The sequence below is a fragment of the Diceros bicornis genome, chromosome 7 (genome assembly GCF_020826845.1).
Source record: "Diceros bicornis minor isolate mBicDic1 chromosome 7, mDicBic1.mat.cur, whole genome shotgun sequence".
NCBI lineage: Eukaryota > Metazoa > Chordata > Mammalia > Perissodactyla > Rhinocerotidae > Diceros > Diceros bicornis.
This window is the reverse complement of record NC_080746.1, coordinates 60,035,675-60,049,400: the sequence shown is the minus strand read 5'-3', so window position 1 is coordinate 60,049,400 and position 13,726 is coordinate 60,035,675. Positions and strand designations below refer to the sequence as shown.

The 13,726-nt window shown below is 38.4% G+C and overlaps 2 protein-coding genes across 2 annotated transcripts; both read right to left on the bottom strand.

The window, feature by feature from the left end:
• Positions 1 to 417: 417 nt before the first annotated feature.
• On the bottom strand, positions 418 to 1,358 carry LOC131408716 (olfactory receptor 51F2-like). Its single transcript, XM_058545764.1, is given in 2 exon segments — positions 418 to 467; positions 470 to 1,358. Coding segments are annotated over 2 exon segments (939 nt in total).
• Positions 1,359 to 10,171: 8,813 nt separating this feature from the next.
• LOC131408717 (olfactory receptor 51F2-like) lies at positions 10,172 to 11,071 on the bottom strand. Its single transcript, XM_058545765.1, has one exon. The coding sequence runs from the start codon at positions 11,069 to 11,071 to the stop codon at positions 10,172 to 10,174; it is 900 nt and encodes a 299-aa protein (XP_058401748.1).
• Positions 11,072 to 13,726: the final 2,655 nt, after the last annotated feature.

Here is a 13,726-nt window from a genome sequence, read left to right as displayed (position 1 = left end):
CATTTGGGGGAGTAATAATCATTACCAATAAGTGGTTAGAATTACTGCAAATTAGGCTTTCCTATTGACCTAAATTATTTCAAACATCCATTGGATAACTACATACCCTAGATGTGGTATGTTTGAATCCCAATGTGAGACTTCATTTTTCCATTTTGCAGGCATTTTTTTAATTGTGGCCTTATTCTGTGCCAGGTACAGCATTTATAAAAAAGGTAAAGGTAAACAAGACATAGTCTCTTTTTCTCAAAGAATTCACACTCCAAAAATCTTTAAATGTAATTAAATAGATCGTCAGAATAGAATGAAAGCATGTATAAACAGGCTTCTTCAATATATAGTTAATACATACACACTAGTAAATGACCAAACATGAGTCAGAGAGACTATGTAAAGAAAAGATACACTGAAAATGTCCTAAATTGGCTTAGAAAGGAATATTTTGAGCATGGCCTTGCGAATTTGTTGGTATTCAGACTGCAGATTATGGGATTCATTACAGGAGGGATGAGCAGATAAACATTGGCAATGAGAGTGTGAACAAGAGGAGGGGCGTGCTTCCCAAATCTATGCACCAGTGACAAGCTGATCGTGGGGATGTAGAAGATAGCAATAGCACTTATGTGTGAGACACAGGTACTGAAGGCCTTCTTCCGCTCCTCTGGGGAGGCAATGCTGAGCACAGAGTGGATGATCAGAACATAGGAGAGGAGGATCAAGACGGAGTCCAAGCCAGCAGTAGAGATGACAATGGCCAGGCCAAGTGCACTGTTAATCTTGGTGTCTGTGCATGAAAGCTTCATCACATCAGGATGGAAACAATATGAATGGTGCGGAACATGATTATGGCAGAAGGACAGATGCTTAAGCAGCAGGAGTAAAGGCACGACAGCTGTTATCTCCCTAATAAAAATTGCAAAGCCCACTTTGATGATCCTTGAATTGGTTAAGATTATGGCGTATCTCAGTGGGTTACGGATGGCAATGAAGCGGTCAAAAGCCATTGCCAGGAGTACTGAGGACTCCATAAGAGTGAATCCATGGATAAAGAACATTTCACCAGTGCAGGCATCAAAGCTGATTTCTCGAGCATTGAACCAGAAAATACCCAGCATAGTGACTGTGGAAAGGCACAGCCCTAGGTCAGAGAAAGATAGCATGGAGAGGAAATAGTACATGGGTTCATGAAGGCTGGACTCACTGATGATGACCAATAAGACCATGCCATTCCTAGAGATGGCAATGGCATAGAGACAACAGAATGGGATGGAGATCCAGGCATGGTAGGTTTCCAAACCAGGGATGCCAGTAAGAAAGAAGACTGCAGGGTGAAAAGTGCTCTGATTGAAGGATGGCATGATGAGTGAAGGAACAGATTTCCTTGGGGGAAAGGACAATATTCTGCAAAAACAGGGAAGAAAAATATTTTCACTCTCTTCTATATATCACACAATTTAGGATCTTTAGTCAAGCTTGTTCTATTCTTCAATGGAAGTACATACCCAGTTATTCTTTTCTTTGATTTGGAGTTGATCTTGGGTGAACTAGGGAAAGAGACAGACCACTAAATTGTATGAAGACACCAGGGTTCTAGTAAGAGTCCCACATGTTACAACTAGGCTTCAGTATGTTTCCATATAAATGGATAAAAGAGGAGGTCAGATGAGATAATGGTAACATATTTTCCAGTTCTATGATTCTATGGACAGATAGGATATTTCTGGTCACCATAAGACAACACAAAAGACAATTCATCCTGCTTTTCTTCACTTCTCAGTTTCCAAAGCAAAAACCCCTATGAGGTCCATTAAGATTTATAAGTCCTTGTGATGCAATGAAAATAAGATAAAGATAATGTTAAATATTTTCTAGAAAAATACTTCTGACTGAACAAATGCAAAACTGCTATTGATAAAAACTAAATACTAGTAAATAACCGATTAATCTATGAAAATAGACCACAGTGGGTGATAGCTGTTAAAATGTTTATATAGGTGGTAGCTATGAACCTGATATTGTTTAAGAGAAATTCTCCCTGGAGATAGACAGCTAAAGATAACCTCCACAAGAACAATGAAACTCATTGGACACTCTCAGATATCAATTGGATAAGAATTACCCAAAAGTGTCTTGATATTCCATTTTTTGCAAAAGGGCATTGAAAATGTATCAGGGTGGGGAGTTCCCTCAGAAACCTTCATTGAGTCTGGATTCATCTCCATTCAGATGGAGGATGACAACTGTGAACTAGCTCCTCTGTTTGAGGATACGAGCATGAACTCACCCAGATCAAGAAATCTGTAGGATCAAAGGAATTCCTCTATATTGGGTCTTCCTCTAAGTTTTCTGATAACCTATTTTTATCCGCAGGAAGAATGTTGGTTTTCAGTGTATGTGTTTCCCTTTCACCCATTCACACATGCATTCTCTCAACAAACGTGCAAAGTGCTAGTGTACGCAATGTACAGAAGTAGAAGTAGACCTGGTACTCCAAGAAGGTCTGTCCATGACTCTGGGAAAAAAAATATCTGAGTGTAAGTTAATTTGGTGAATTTCATTCCAACCCCTGAATGAACAGGCAGTGGCTTCAACTTGAGTGAGAATAATTGGTTATAGGAGGTGTGGCTAAGAAGGTATTTCTCTGGCTATGTGAAGCAAGGAGAAGAGAAAAATGTTCAATATAGGAAACTTCTTGAGGACTCACTAAAAAAAAGAATGCCGGAACACTTGAATTGAGGCTGGAAAGCAAAATAAAATTCGGTTCCGGATCCCTGGAGTGCATTGACACACCGCTTGTCACGCCATGCTGTGGTGGCATCCCATATAAAGTAGAGGAAGATGGGCACAGATGTTAGCTCAGGGCCAATCTTCCTCAGCAAAAAAAAAAAAAAAAAGAGGAGGATTGGCATCGGATGTTAGCTCAGGGCTGATCTTCCTCACAAAAAAAGAAAAAAGGAAAAAAGTTCATGTAACAATATTGACAGATTTTAAAATAGGAGGAAAACTAACAGGCTTCTTATTAATCTGGTATTCATCTTTGAGACTTGGATTTTGCCTTAATTTGGACCTGGTGATAAAAACAATTTTTCCAAATGAAGTGGTAAGGAACTTAAAATCATACCCCCTTTACTTAAAAAAAAAAGAGATTCTCAACTTAATGATCTTTCTATTATAGCAAATAAATTAAGAGATCCCAGAGGATTATCTAAGTGTTCAAGCTGCTCTTTCTCTCTAATAACAATAGTGAAAACATATTAAATGCCTCATATGGACCAGACAATTTACTTCACTATACCTCTTTATGAATTCCTCTTTCCGTTGCTCTGCATGCTTCTCCTGGTATCTTTTTCAACTCCTATAAGGAAGAGAAACATACTAGGACTGTTCTAATGCAGGGCAGCACTTTATTACCAAAGCTCGAGAGCAGAAATAGCTTTCTCTTTTCTTTTCCTTTTCACAGCATCCCCTTCTCTTTCCTTTGCTCTTTCTCTCTTTCTATGTGTGTGTGTGTGTATGTATATCTTCTCAGATTGCCTGAGAATGCTACTTAAGAATTTTTTTTTGATTGGTGAAAAATATTTATGTAGAGTATTATAAAAGACAATTGAAAAAATTCAAAATACATTTAAAGTAATAGACAAGTATAAATTTTAGATATAGGAATAATCAGAATAAAAAATTTTCAATATTACCCTATTTAATTGTTGTTTTTATTATTTTTAAGACTTTATTTTTTACGGTAGTTTTAAATTCACAGCAAAATTGAGAGGTAGAGATTGTCCGTATACTCCCTGCCCCATAACACGCATAGCCTTCCCCGTTAGCAACATCCCCGACCAGATGGTACATTTGTTACAGCTGGTGAACCTACACTGACACATCACACCCTCCCAAAGTCCCTAGGTCACCTTTGAGTTCCCTTTTTTTTTTGGTTCTATGATTCCTTAACCACCCTTGAGTATTCTTGCACTGACACTAATGAGCAAGTATTAAATAACTATTTTTGAAAAGACATATTTGAAAGTCTCTTTCGACCATCTGGGAATTATTTCCTATAACCAGACCACTAGGAACATATAGACAGATTCCACTACAAAGCTTCACATCCATTGCTATCACAGCAACATGAATTGGGTCTTATTAGCTCCTTTTTTTAAGATGGAAGAGCTGAGGCTAAGATTAGAAAGCTGAGGCTCAGAGAAATCATGTTATTTTCCACATTCATCCAACAAACGGATGGCAGATTCTGGATTTGAACTCTTTTCTTTCTGACTCCAAATGCCATGCTTTGGCGAATACTTATTTTAAACCAACGTTTGTTTTTAAATTGTGAAATTAATGGACATATATTTATGACTATAGTCTACATTTGTAATAAATATTTGGAACATTGCAGCAATTACTTTTAAATTGACGTAATAAATGAATCTGTTGAATATATACTGTTGAGTTCACCAGTTTCCTCTGAACTCTTGGTTTTATAAACTACCTGAAGATTATATAGTCCCTGATGTATTCAGAAAAGACTTCAATGCACTAAAACACTGACCTCCTGAAAAGAAAAACTCTTGGGTCTGGAAAGAGAGGTCATTTGATCCTAACACTTGCTCTTTGAAGAGTCATCACAGGTGGCAGCAGAGACTCTTTTAAAGCCAGAGAGAGACAGAGATTATCTCCGCCTCACAACTGACAGGCAGAAAGGTCCTTCTTTCCTAAGGTTGGAGAAACAGTCCCTGATCAGTCTGGCCCCCTTAAACCATCTCTAAAGAGGTTCCATTTTGCCAGAAGACCTCATAGGGAGTTCTCAGGAAGGGGAGAGCTATCACATTTGAGCAAAGACAGGCTTTATTAGGAGCCCAGAAGCTGCCTGGTGAGAGCCGTTTACCCAGCAGAAAGACAAATTCCTAGGAGAGAACTCTATACACCTGTGTCCTGCTAACACTTTGTGCCCCAAATGACAGGCTCTGAAGGGCAATTTCTTTTCAGTCTAGATTCACCTTTTCTTCTCCAAGGAGAATCCTGGAGATGAATTGCAATTCCAGTTCTCATTTAAGAGCTTTTCGCTCCCTGAACAGCTGTAAGTCAAAACTTGCATAGGGCAAAGAAAGGGAGCAGTGACGTTAATGGATAACCCATGATTTTGCTCACCAGTCATTTGCCAATATTACAGCAACCCTAAGACATAGAACTCAGGTAAGAAAAGAGTTGCTGCATATTTATTTTGGGATTATGAAAATGGTCTAAAAATTTTTATGAGGATAGTTGCACAAGTCTGTGAATATCACAAAAACCATTAAATTTTACACATTAAATGGGTGAATTGTATTGTATATGCATTGTATCACAATAACACTGTTATATTTTTAAAAAGGAGAATTGAAGATTACAAAGAAAGTGGAGAGAGCACACATGCTCAAACTGCTCTCACCCTAGAAAAAAGAGAAGATAGTTCTGGATAAAAATTAAATTAATAGTATCACTGGAATATAAGGAAGAGTATAATTACTGATCTGTAAATTTGGGAGAATCATAAAAGATAGAACAAATGATGAAATAACATTGATGGATGAAATTATGGCCCACATTTTGTACAGGAGAATATTGAAAGGGAAGGAGAGTGGAAGCTATTCTAAGAGATGTTCCAAATTCTAAATAGTTGGACTGGAGAATTCCATTTAAAATCTGATTATCTTACTTCTGTCCACTAACACCAACCTGGCCGTCTTTGTGCCATATTTTAGGCCACAGAGAAATTTGCCTAAAGGTGGAAAAAATGAATATGAATGTTCTGCCACTGCAGCAGGTCTGCGTGTTAACTCTCAGGTAACACCCAGGAGGAACAGAGAATACTGTGTCCAGATGAAGAGCTAATAGTGCATTCTCCCTCCCCACGACAGGATACCTCCTCCCTTCCTCACAGTGTAGAAGGCAGTCACTCTATAGTAAATAGAAACAATATCCAGGAAAATATGAACAGAAAATATTAAATATGCAGACAATCACACAGTGACGAATTCCTAAATCTATGAATTGACAGAAAATAGCCCGATGTATGTGTGCACACATGCACGCGCACACACACACACAGGTTAACATTAAGTTAAGTAATAGAACAGTAAATCCAGAGCATTTTTGGAAGTGCCCCCACATCAGAGCTATACATGCAGCCTATCTTAGAGTACCTTCTCTTGTGCCCCAGAAACATAAATTTGGGGGAGGCCGAGAGGAGAGCAAAGCTGCTGACAACTGTCTTCACGTGTTAGGGTATGGCCAGACTAGAGCCTGACTTCTTAACCAGCCATAGTCCTTAGGCCCATGAATACTTAGAGCTTTCATCTTTATGGAGAAAAAACGTACACAAATAAGCTAACTCTTTCGTAGGAAACATACAGAAATTTCTGAGGAGCCCCTTGCTATTCGAGAAAAGCTCAGTATCAGTGAGACCACACCTAACTATGTGTGGAAAGAGATGAGGAGAGAGGCACAGTCAGTGTGCATGCCTCCAGAACCCAAAGTGGCCTAATACGCATTGCACATCCTTCTTGTGGTGGGAAATGCAAGACATGATATTTTTCCTTTACTGGAGAAGAGATGTCTTAGCATGCCCCAGAACACTGGGCCATTAAAATTTGCCAGCCACCCTCTGGAGTGCATGTGTTACTAGCTACATCTTGTCCATCCCACATGATTAGCATGGTTTTATCATTTCATCAACATACTGGGCCAGTGTGTTATTCTGTGGGATGTTCTACTGCTCAAGTCTCTTCAGACTATATTATGACAACATAGCCCTGGGTCATGTATGAATATAAAAGCGTATGTTGTACATTTTGAGTAATTGAAAACTGCTTCTATTCTTTTTTTCTTACAAATGAGTTATCTGTCTTGTCTTGCTGTCCTACCTCATCTCTTGACTCTGACTTTCATATCCCTCTAACATTAAACCTAACAAGTTACTTTCTATCCCCCACACATCTACGCTAAAATATTTTGGGGGCTCTTCATGCCACTATGTGAATAGGCAAAGAGGGGTTACTAAGCTAATTCCCAAAACCAAGGAGGAATTGAGTGGTTGCTATACCGCAGAAAGAGTGAGGACCATATCTAGAGCCTACAGGTTTCACTAAGGCTCCTCTTATGTTCCATATCGTATGGTAAAGGTAGATGAAATACTACAGTAACCCAATAAGGGCAAGATCAAAGAGGACCCAATGCTTTCAGAAATAAAATTTGGATCAACCCACTAGCCAGAATGATAGCTAAGGGAAAGATGATGTGTAATAGAGAGTTGGATAGGAAAATGATAAATATAAACTCTGGTCTCGTGACCAGCTATAAAAGTGAGGACTGTACACTCTATTTGTCTTTTAATGCATATGTGATAATCAATTATGTTTTCTCTTTCCCCGTTACTTTGTATGAGGAGTGCTGGGAGCGCTTAACTGGACAATTTATCACAAAAGTCATCAGACAATGAAGATCCACGTCCTGAACAGATTGTGAGAATAGTCTATCACTTGAAGATACTGTACCCCATGCCTGATAGGCTTTCACACCTGCACTTTTTAGGGCAAGCAGGAAAGCGCATTCATTTACATAAAAAATTGCTGACTCCTGTTATGTTAAATCATGAAACTATTTATATATATATATTTGATAAATAGCAGAAAAAGTGGACTGTGATGGTCCTGGACATATTTCCTTTCAAATTAATTTCTTTCTGTTACTCTGCTCAATATCTCAGAAGAGCTGACTCTTGCAGGCTATACTTCTCAGCCTTCCACGTCAGCTGGATTCCATCTGGGTTTGATCCATGGGAGACAACTGTAGAAGATTGGATTTTTTTAATACAGAAAGGATCTCCCTTCACCTCAAACCTCTTTCTGGGATTTTTACATAGGCCAGACAGAAACCTTATTTTTGGCTAATATTCTGCAAAGCATTGGGGTATGACTCTTGCTTCCTAACCAGACTGTTAGCCCCCAGAGGCCTGAAAAGGCAAATTTATTTTTCCCCCAGTTTTATTGAGATATAATTGACATATAGCCATGCATAAGTTTAAGGACTACAGCATAATGATTTGACTAACAACTTTCATATATACCATAAAGTAGTATTAACTGTAGTCATCATATAGTATATTACATCCCTAGTACTAATTTATCTTATAAACTTCGGATTCTATAGGTTAAGCACAAAGCAAACAGTGAATGGACTTTTTCAACTTTATGTTTTCAATGAGTGCAAAGGCTAAAAAAAGAATCCCAGGGAAGAACCAATGCCTCCCTACCCCTTCTCAGTATGGAATTCTGGCTGTCTGTTCTATTTGTACCAAAAAAAAAAAAAAAAATGTACCAGGCTGTGTACCCAGCTTCCCACAGACCAGCCAACCAAATGTCAGAAGTCCACTCCATCCAGCTTTGGTCTCAAGCCCTTGTAGGGTGTAGAGGAAAATCCTACATATCTCCTCTATGCCTAGGAGTCACCTTGGTGGGGCTTGCCCAGAGGTCTTATATGTGGCTGGGGCAAGGCTCTAGGTACTAAGAACTAGAGTCAAAGGCTCAGAAAAGACATTTATCTTATTCCTCAGGTGACAAAAGGATCAATTAGCACCTGTCTTTTGCATCTCTTACTCAAAATGTACTTACACATGAAGTTAATGTAGAGGCAATATCGTCACTAAAATGAAGGAGCCATTATCTTTGCCCATTGAAGATATACATCAGTCACAGAACCAATAAGAAATAAAAATCACTCAGATAACTTAAATGGAGAGACTTTAATGAAAGAAGGACAAGGCTAAGGAAACAAACAGGGGATGCTGAGATACCTAGAGACTGGGGACATTGAGAAACCATTACTAACCCAGGAACCAAGGAGGCAAGAGAATTATTATCAAAAGCAGGATCTCTCCTGCCACTCATCCTTCTTCTCCTAGCGCCTTCCATTTTTTATAACTCAACTAGAAGTCAGTCCACCAGAGAACCTGATGATACAGTCCATTTGGGTCAATACCCTAAAGCATCAAGCAAAGAACAAAAGGATGAGCAGTAGATCTATTTCACTGGGAATGCCTGTGAAAATAGTGAGCCCAAGTTTCCATTCAAAGATATGGCATATGCTCAGTCTTTGGAAATGAGGATTTATTAACAGAAATGAGAGTAACTGGGAAAGTGAGAGATGCTCTAAAAACAAAAAGCAAGTACAATTTTGCAGAAAAGTCCATGAGCAGCCAGCAAATACGAAAGTGTTCCCTTTGTGCCTTCTCAGTCTTCCGATAACTGTTTACCCAGTTCCTTGGATTAAATCCTCAGAGCATTAACTACCGGTATGATTTCTGTTTTCCTATCTAGATCCTGACTAACATACCCACTTCAACCTTCCTTAAGGAGAGAGTCCACTATGGCAATATAAATCCAACCAGATTAAACTATGTCTGCATTTGGTTCTTGGTCATCTTGAGACTTCAGAGAGTATGACTTCATTTCTAGATTATATTTGCCAAAACCAAAAACAGACTTATTAAGCATTAAGCATGACATTAGTACTTCTGAAGGAACTATATAGATTGGAGTTAAATCAAGCAGACTTATTTTTCACAGACTACTCTTGCTAAAAATCTTCTTGGAAGAGCTGGGGAAAGTACGAATATTTGACCAAAAAATGTTAAGTTACTGACACAGCAGTGAAACATGTATTGATGATGATACTAGCTATTATGTTAAAGGTCAGGCAGGTCATAGGCAAAGCGGGAAAGCGAGAATAATTGGAACAATTCCATAACCATGCACAATGCCAATTATATGTTCCTGATTTACATGATATTATTCAGTAATTTGCTATTGCTAATACACTTTTTATTTCCATTTTCGTTTTTAAAAAAATAATAATAATTCCACAGTGTAGGCCACTGGAAATCTTTCATCTTAAATGAAGAAAGGTTAATATTATTGTGGTTATTTGAGGAAAACAGTAATAGAGGATTTCAGCTCATACTTAAAACTAAAGTGATCTTTTGGGATACTTTCATCTGAAGCATGAGTCTCAACATTTTAACTTCTGTAAATCGCAATTACTGATCTATACGATGACGAGGACTACAGAAAATTGAAAATCCCATTCACTTCTGTGCTGCACCGGTATGGAGAACTTTCAGCACAGCCCTGCGTATCTATTGGGTCTTCACACTGTAGATGATGGGGTTCATCACAGCGGGGATTAGCAGGTAGGCATTGGCAATCAGAGTATGTACATAAGGTGGGGCTTGTTTCCCAAATCTGTGAACAAAGGACAGACCGATCAATGGAATATAGAATACAGCAACAGCCCCAATATGGGAGATACATGTCCTGAAGGCTTTCTTCCTCTCTTGCGGGGATGCAATGCTGAGGAGAGTCCTAATGATCAAAAGATATGAGAGGAGGATGAAGATTGAGTCCACCCCAGCAGTGGTGATCAGGGCTGTCAAGCCAACTGCACTATTGATCCTGGTGTCTGTGCATGAAAGCTTCATCACATCAGGGTGGAAACAATAGGAATGCCGGAGCACGTGGCTGCGGCAGAATGATAGACGCTTAAGAAGCACCTGTATAGGTATTTGTATTAATGTTCCCCTCGTGATGATTGCTACTCCAATCTGTGCTATTTTAAGATCAGTTAAGACAGAGGCATATCTAAGAGGATTAGAAATGGCCACAAAACGATCAAAGGCCATAGCCAACAGCACTGAAGATTCCATGACAGTGAAAAGTTGAATGAAAAACATCTGTGACCAGCAGGCATTAAAGCTGATCTCCCGGGCATTGAACCAGAATATACCTAACATGGTGACCAGAGTGGATATGGACAGGCCAAGGTCAGTGGTGGACAGCATGGAGAGGAAATAGTACATGGGTTCGTGGAGGCTGGGCTGAGTGACAATGGCAAAGAGAATCAGGCTGTTTCCTGAGAGAGCAGTTATATAGAGAAAGCAGGAGGGAATGGAGATCCACGTATGGAAGGCTTCCAGCCCAGGAACACCAGTTAGCAGGAAAATGATGGAAGAAGATGTGGCATTTTGGAAAGTTGACATATTGAACTCAAACCACAGAATCTGAAGCAAAGAGTCCTTCAATAATAAAACACTTTAATTTATTTTTAATTGAGCATGAAAATAATTATTTCACCAGGTAAACATCAATAACATTTAAAACCTATATCAATATACATTGGTTAAAAAAATAAAACTAAGACCACCTCAAACAAAGAAGCAGAAAATAGGAAATGAGCAATTACAAGAATACAAAATTTATACACAAACTAATGGAACAATGGCTGTTAAGTGATGTGGCTGGGATTTGAGTCCTGAAGGACTTCCTGATTTCACATGGTAGACAGTTAATAAATATTTGTTGAAATGTATCCAAAGCATTGTAAGAATTGTTAGACAAATAGGAAATGGTATATGAGTGATTCTAATACATAAAATAAATTATATTAGCTTCAGGAGGCCTAAAAAGAAATCTTCTCTTCAAAATATGAGCAATTAACTAATTACAAACAGAACAATCTGAGTACATAGGATCTACAATATGAGTATTACGGACAGATTGATGTTATGAATTTTTATCCTTCATGCCAAGTCAATTTTTTAGTATTGAAATTCTAAACTTTGATTGGATTCAAGCATGGGCTAATGCACTTATCAACTAAGTGACCACACGACAAGTTACTAAATCGAGTGTGCCTGAATCTCCCGAGGTCTAAAGAAATAATGATATATACATCTTGTAGGATTACTATGAGGATTAACTTAGTTACTGTAGGTGAAAAGTTCACGAGAGTACCTCACTGTGGTAAAAGTTCACCAAATATTAGCTATTAGTACTTGAAAAAATCAAAGTTAAATATTGTACAATCATTTCTCTCCCTTCCTTTCCCACTTCTATTTGCATAGGCCTTCCCACTTATCCACATGTCTTATCATCTCAGAGCTAAAAGAAAAGATGAAAATATTATCTAAGTTTGACTTAGGCAGCATCCACTGGTTAATAACTTCTTCCTCCACAGCTATGATTTTCTCAACTTTTCTTCATTCTTTCCTGATTCAGATAAACTCTTGCTCCGTTCCAAAGACAACTCTAACACTAAGCCTCTCAATGAATTTTGGATATTACTTTAGTTTAACATTAAATTACTGAGTGCATGCTGTAATCCAGACTATAGCAATATAGAACCATACACGACACCTACCTTTGAGGATGTTTAGGAAAGGATAGGATAGTGAGGAAAAGGAACATGTAAACAAGTGAACAATATGCAGTGTGATGTATACAATAATGGGTTTGTGTTTAAAATATAGAGGCTATATATATTAGAAAGTTGTGTGAGGGATGGGTCAAGAAAGCCTTCCTTGAGAACGTGAAGATGACTCGTACAGAGGATGATAGTTAAAAATCACCGTGAATATATTCTAACCATATCCAAGTTATGTCGTTTCAGATATTTTAGAAAAGCCACTAAACTGTGAGATACAAGTGCTAAAAGGTAGTGTTTAAGGGTAACAAGGATTCATCATAGAATTATCATGTCACCTTTAAAAGGGTAAGGAATGTGGATGTTTTCTAAACACTGAGCAAAGAATGAATACATAGATCTCTTTCTGCTCTGAGAAATAAACTCAATTTTTCCTCCTTTCTATTTTTTGTAATTTCTATTGCCTTTCATTTTTACCATAACCAAAGTATATAAACATTCCAACTTCCTTCTTACTAACCCTGCCTCCCTGTTGCATGTGTCTCCTTCCCTTAACCAACAAATTATTCAATATTTGTCTATCCTCATTTTCCTATTTAATGGTTCACATCCATAGTTGAAATTTGGTTTCTTTTTGGACTGAAACATATGCTGTTGCATTAGAGGTTTATTGCTGTATAAAACTACCACAAATTCATAATTTAAAACAGACATTCATTATTTCACATTTCAGTAAGTCGGATGCCTGAGCACAATGTAAGTAGGATCTCTGTTCAGGATCTCACTCTGCTAAAATCAAGGTTTCAGCCAGGTCTGAGTTCCCATCTGGAGCTCAAGGCCCTCTTTCAGACTCATTCAGGTTGTTGGCAGAATGGAGTTCTTTGGGGTATAGGATGGAGGTCTCCATTTTCTTGCTGGCTGTGTCACCAGGGGTTGCTCTTATCTCCTAGAGACTATCCTCAGTCCCAGCCATGTGGACCTCTCACAGCATGACGTCTTAACTCTTCTAATCCAGCAGGAGAATCTCTGCTGCTTTTTGTCTCTTTTAAAGACTACATGATTAGGTCAGGCCCACCCAGCTTAATCTCCCTTTTGACTCAAAGTCAAGGAATCAGGGACCTTAGCTACATCTGCCAAGTCCCTTTGCATATAATGCAACATAATAACAGGAGTGATATCCATTACATCCACAGCTCCATTCACACTCAAAGGGTGGGTTTATACTAGACAAGTACGTAGAGGACCGGAATCTTGAGGGACCTTTTAGACTTCTGCCAACCACAACTATCTAGGCCATCCAATATCCAAACTTATATAGGTTTAACTTCTGAAATGGCCTTTGGTTGACCATCGTCATCCTCCAGTTCCATTACTGCTATTTTATGTAACACTATCATTAGTTTTTACAGGAACTACAGCAATATTCTCATAAGTAAATTCCCTGCCCTGAGTTTCGAGTGTTGCCAAACTATCTCCATATCAATGCCAGCCT

Bases quoted from the DNA above. Each gene is read 5' to 3' on its own strand.
- LOC131408717 (XM_058545765.1), bottom strand. From the start codon at position 11,071: ATGTCAACTTTCCAAAATGCCACATCTTCTTCCATCATTTTCCTGCTA.